Source organism: Miniopterus natalensis, chromosome 8 (assembly GCF_054644295.1).
Source record: "Miniopterus natalensis isolate mMinNat1 chromosome 8, mMinNat1.hap1, whole genome shotgun sequence".
Classification (NCBI taxonomy): Eukaryota; Metazoa; Chordata; class Mammalia; order Chiroptera; family Miniopteridae; genus Miniopterus; species Miniopterus natalensis.
Genome location: NC_142088.1, coordinates 3,661,735 through 3,667,734, shown reverse-complemented (window position 1 = coordinate 3,667,734; position 6,000 = coordinate 3,661,735). Strand labels below are relative to the sequence as shown.

At 59.5% G+C, this 6,000-nt stretch overlaps 1 protein-coding gene across 1 annotated transcript in view; it reads left to right on the top strand.

Annotated features, from left to right (window-relative positions):
* The first annotated feature begins 4,653 nt into the window (after positions 1–4,653).
* INPP5D (inositol polyphosphate-5-phosphatase D) overlaps positions 4,654–6,000 on the top strand; it is an 80,094-nt gene continuing 78,747 nt past the window's right edge. The window contains exon 1 of the mRNA XM_016204613.2: positions 4,654–4,787. Coding sequence (XP_016060099.1) covers positions 4,654–4,787 — 134 coding nt within the window. The remainder of the gene's footprint in view (positions 4,788–6,000) is intronic.

Sequence of the window (6,000 nt, the reverse complement as noted above, 5' to 3'; positions counted from 1 at the left end):
GGTGGATAGTTAGGAAAACCCTGGGCTTTCTGAGACCCAGGGCAGCCATGCAGGGGGACCAGATCAGGAGACGACACCGGGCAGAGGTTCCAGCGGGAAGGAGGCCGGGGCCGGCGGGGCGGGGGTGTTTCTTGTCTGGGCGCATCCGTCAGGAGCACTGCTGATGGCACCGAGGAAGAGGCACAGAACATGAAGCTGGAAAGGAGCTGACACGTCATCACCGCGGAACGTGCGTGGCTGTTGGCAGAAAATGCATTTAGGAAATGCAGTCACAGGCCCTGCCGAGGAAGGGCTGTCATGATTCAGGCTTGGGACGCGCTCGGGACCGGGACAGAGGCTGGCGGCCTCACCGGGCCTGGGCAGTGGCCGCCCCAGCACCGTCGGCAGCAGCCGGGCAGGCTGACCACTGCTGGCCGACGGACGGCTCGATGGCTCCGCTCAGGGCCAGAGAGTTGCTGTCTCCACAGTTTGGCAAACCTGACCCTGTGGGCAGAGAACCATCAGGGGGTGGTTGCTATGGCAGCTTGGTTACCTTGTAGATGCTGGCCTTGGGGCAATGGGACTGGGCGTCTGGGCAAGCAGGAAAAACTTACTTTTCCCTGTGCTAGTTAGATTGCCACTACTCACCAAGCACTGTTCAAAATCTGTGATTTCCTGAGATGAAATTTTTCCCATAGCTGGAATCAATATCTCCCATTGGTTTCCTGATTTATTTTTTACTTACCATTGTATTATTATGAATAGTTTCCCATGACCTTAATGACCTTGGCGAAAGACCCACGGTATTTTTGTGGATGTGATTCTCCCTCAGTCGATTCTCTCCAAAGTCAAATTCATTCTCTATGTTGCTGTTCACGGGTCTGATTTTTGGGCATCCTCAGTGAAAGGACAGAGCGGCTCGCTGCCAGGCCTTTGGTCTTCACCGGGCGTCCTTGAGCACAATTAAAACTCTGTTGGCCTTTGGACCTCTTGGGAAATCACCTCCATCCCTGTTGGCATTGTTGCCATGGGAACATGAGACTTGGGGCTCTACAGAGCATCATACCCGAACTCTTGGATGGGGCTGGAGTTCAAGGCTCCCCCTGGTGGCGGGAATCACCAGGCTCAGAGCCTGACCCAGTTGGGTAATTTTTAATCACAGGTAAAGAGCACTGTATAGAATCTTGCCCTCTTTCGGAGCTGGGCTGATACGCCACGGGAGTGTCACTGATGCTGGGTGCAGGTTGGAGCCACCCAGGCTCTGCCCTCCACACCCATCTGGAAGGCCACCTCCGACACCTGCCTTGTTGTGGGGTTCACTTTGCACAGGGCCTGATCCATAACCTCACAGAGATGCAAACTGAGATTCAGATGCTACATATTTGTGACAGAGCTGGGATTCAGACCCCGGCCTCACCTGGTTTACAGCTCAGAAACAGTTACTAGAGCCGTGAGGGGAAGAGGGTGGGTGGGGCTGTGAACTGAGACCTCTCCTGCCTGCTTGTCAGGATGCTCCATGTCCCAAGAGACCTCAGGCTCAGGCACTGTTGAACCAACTTGGAACTGAATTTGTGTCTGCAGGGGTCCAGGGGAGGATCTGGAAAGGCCAACTCGAAGATGCCAGGAGCAGAAGTGGAACCGAGACTCCGTGTGAGGAGAAGGCAGGCGGGTTGCCTGCAAGTGAGCTCATTTCTTCAACACCGAGGTTTTGTCTCTTGGTCCCAGAGCTTCTAGAGACAGCCAAGTGCCTGTGACCTGGTGCCTGCCAGACCACCCTGATGCTGCTCCCTGCCCTGAATTCCTAGAGATTTTCCAAGTCCCCTGCCAGTGCTGGGGACAGGCCAGGGCTGGCAGGGCAGTTGGGTGAAGTGCCCCAGTCTGGAATGGACCCACATGAGCCCTCACCCTACTTTTCCCCTGTCAGCTGCTTTCCAACCCTCTCCCCTATGTGTGGGGTTGACCAGATGTTCTAAGGAGCTCTGTGGCTCAAGCCTATGGGATCTTTCTGGAGCCCCATGGCTGCATGTGATTCAAGAGGACAGCCTGGGAGCAGGTCACTTCTAACCAAGGTGGTATTTCCCTTGTGTGATAGCAAAAGATTGGGCAACTAGAATGGTGCTGAGATGCTGACTTTGGGTGACTCTTACATCCTGGCCTTGAACTGCACGTGGGCCCCCAGGTCGCCTCTCACCTACAGTGTTCCACCCACGGTGCTGCCTCCATCCAGTAGCACTGAGGATGGCAGGGATAGTGGCAGGTGTTTCTTGCCCTCGACACGCCTGCCAACAGCACTTGGGCAGGCCCTCCACCCCCTCCGGAGACCCCTGTCCAGGTGTCAGGCAGCAGCATCTCGTTCAATGGCTCTCGAGACCACTGCTCTACACTGCCCATGGACTCCTCCAGTCAGCTGACAGTGAGCTCTCCAGGCTGATCTTAATCATGCCCGGGGGAAAGGACAGTCCTTGAGAATGGGACTGCTTTCCTGTTCGCAAGGCAGGGGCATGGTCATCAGTGAAAGAGAGCGCCATACAGCAATGAGGTGATTATGGTCCCCATAATTCAAGAGGAGCTGGTTAGAAGATGCCGGATGGCTCAGGCAGTTGGGTTGGGAAGGAAGTGAAGATGGGATGGGCCTTACAAATCAGGGAAACTTGTGTGTCATGGATGTGTCGAGCATATGTCATGTGTGTGTCAAAGGGAAATCACACCGGAGTCCAATGGCAAGGACAGGCCCACTGGCACCCCGACACTGCTGAGAGGTAGGGCTCAGTGGGAACGGAGGCATGAAAGAGGGGGAGTGGGAAGCTGGAAAGTGAGGGGGGTGATGGTTATTGGTAAAGAGTGGTGGAGGGGCTCTAGGGATGAGCTGGCCAAGGCACTAAGGGGCCAGGATTTCGGATGGAGCCTTCTGATGGACCCTTGAGTGACCTGAGGCTTTGAGGCTGGGAGTAGGGTGGTGCAGGTCAGCAGGGAGGGAGGGTGTGATGGGGGTGTCAACGTTGGGTGGAGCTGAGGTGGGGGTGAGGGAAGGAGAGGCCTCCACCAGGGCTGCTGGGGAGTTGGCAGAGCCAGGGCCCAGCAGGCTTTGGGAAGGCCAGCCTTTACCCCCACCGTGTATTCTGCCCACTCGGCCTGCCCAGGGGGCCCCAATACAGGGTTGCTGAAGTTTTGGGAGTTTAGTCCTTGGGTTCAGTGGGAGGAGACGGGGAGGAGGCTTGAGGGGAACCAGCTTTGGGGTGGGGGTGAGGACAGGAATTCTCTGGACTCGAGTTTCCAAAAGGAACTTCACCTGAGGCCCAGAAGTGGGCAGAGCAGGGAGGGGCACTCGCTCTGGGCCTCAGAATCAAAATGGGTCAGTCCAACGGGATGAGAGCACTTTGCTTGCTCGGAATCACCTGCCGTGGGTGCTGCTGCAGGCTGCAGGTGCTGGGGGCTCCCTGGCACACGTGAGCTCCTTATGGGGCTACCTTCCTGAAGGTAGAGGCCTGGCTCAGGCCCTGGAGGGGATTCTGGGTGTGGGATTAAGGGGCTCCCTTGTGCAATAGGTCAGCACCTCACCCTTCACTCTGGTGGGTCTGACCAAAGGACGGAGGGCTCCCAGTTCGGGGCCCAAGGAGTGGACATCTACTTTAGAGCCCTCAACTCTGCTGGCCCTGGATGGTGGCCCCTGGTGGGCACCTTCCCTTTGAGCTGTGGGCAAAGGCAGCCATGCCTGGCCACCTCTGAGTCTGCTGAGATGTAGAACTCAGGAAGGAGCATCATTGTTGGCCAGGTGGCCAGCATGCCCCTGGGGACGTGTGGGTTTCCTGAGTCTTCTGGAAAGACCCATGGGTAAAAACCCAGCCAGCATGTATGTTGCCATGGTGAATGGGTCACTCCAGGTCCTTCACACTCACCAGCCCCTGAGGATGAGTGTAAAGGTGTCACAGAGCTGCTGCCTGGGCCCTTGGAGCCCTCAGGTGGTGTCCCCCAGGTCCTCTCAGTACTCAGGGCTGTGTAGCGACTCAGTGACCGTGAGTCTCCAGTTGGGGGAGGAGGGCTTGACTGTACCCCTCCCCGTTGATTTTGCTCAGCCCTGGGAGGGCTTAGACCCGGTTGAGAAGCTCTGCCCTGGGAGTCGCTGTCCCTTGGGCATGTTGGGGGTAGAGGGACAGGGAGCTGAAAAGCTCTGGGGCAGGGAAGAAGGCTGAGGGATCCGTCCAGGGCGTGGCCACCCCACGTGGGCATAGGGACAGGCCTCTGAATGGCCACTGCTTTGGCGTGGCCTCGCCTGCCCGGTCCTGCTCCTTCAGAGGCCAGCTATAAGCCTCCTGACACCAAAGGAGCTGCCAATCCCCCCAGGACATCGGCTGGCATTGGACCCCCTAGGGACTGCGACCATGGGAGGAAAGCAAGGGCGGGCGGTGGGCGGAGGAGGCCCGGGCCTGGCGGGTGGGGTGGGAAGGTGGAGGCCCGGCTCCCGCTCGGTCCCTGCAATGAGGAAGTTCTCTCAGCTCGTTTCCTTTCCCTCGCAAAGCGCCTGAAACAGGAAGTCGTCGGTCAGTGAGCCGGTGGCAGCAGCTGGGGCCACAGAGAGGGGACAGGCAGGGGTGGCAGTGCAGGGGCCTCGGCTCCCCTTGGTGGCGTGTCGGTCCGGGGTGGCCGCCGGCCCGGCCCAGGAGGCCCTCGCCCGCCATGGTCCCCTGCTGGAACCATGGCAACATCACCCGCGCCAAGGCCGAGGAGCTGCTCTCCAGGACCGGCAAGGACGGCAGCTTCCTTGTGCGCGCCAGCGAGTCCATCTCCCGGGCCTACGCGCTCTGCGTGCTGTGAGTACCGCGCCGCCCCGCTGCCCTCCCCGGGCCTGCCCCTGCCCGGGCACGGAGGTGCAGACGCCCCACTCAGGGGGGAAACCAGCTCTGGGCCCAGCTGGCGGCCCGGGGCTCAGCCGGGGGCCCGGCGCCGAGTCGGGGTCCCTGTGGCGTGGCATGGAGCGGCCTGGCTTGCATGCTGCCCAGGTTTGTCGGGGGCCCAGGCCAGGCCCATGGTGGATCAGCTGGCCCTGGAGTTTAGGTTTGGCAGCTCTGGCACCCTCCAGAGCCGCCCCGAGGCCTGGGCACACAGCGCAGCTGCCCAGGAGCCTTGCTGCCGGGCATCCTCAAGGTTCCAGGGCCAGGAGAGGGGCTGCAGGCACTTTGAGGCTGGTGGAAGCTCAGGGCTCCATGGGGGTGGGTGTGTCCGGGAGCAGCTCGGTGGCTCAGGGCCTGCTCAGAGCTGCACAGTGTGCAAACGCTTATGGCAAATAGATGGGGCGAGGGGGGACCCTCCTGTGCCCAGGCTCAGGCCCTTGGGGAAAGCCATTATCGGGGGAGCCATGAGTATGGGTCTTGAGAGGTCTTGAGAGGACTTTCAGTTCACCCAGAAGTGGCATTTGGGGCCCTGAGCACAGAGGAAGTCACCATCTCAGGTTGTGAGAGCCTCTGTTTTCCCTGCCTCGGCTCGGCCACGTCCCCGCCCGCTTGGGCTTCTCTGCAGCTGTAACCTCTCCTGCTCCCCGGCTCTGCATGATGCTGAGTGTGCCAGTTGTCCTAACAACTGAGGAACCAGCCACTGCTGAAAGTTCCCTTAAAAAAAACCCTTCTTGACCCATATCTACAGGAGGTTCTAGCCCCCGCAGCCCTGTGGTCCAACCGTCCAGCTGGGGCCTCGGGCAGTGCCAGGGCCGGGCGCGTGAAGGGTGTGTCCACAGGCACCACTCAGGAGTGGCCCGGGGCTTGCAGAGAGGTCCCTCTGAGCTGGCAGGTCCCTGCCCCTCTCCAAGCAGGAGCAACAGTGGTGAGCATTGAGTCTAGGCACTTGTGTGTTATCCAGTTTCATCCTCACAAAAACCTGAACTGGGGGCTCTGTTCTCACTCCTCTTTGCAGAAGGAGAAACTAAGGCTCAGACAGGTTAAACAAGTGGCCATAGTCAAAGCCAAGGCCATCTGCCCCCAGCGGCTGCCCCAGACAACCAGACTCCTGCCCCTTGAGCGGGGTGTGAAG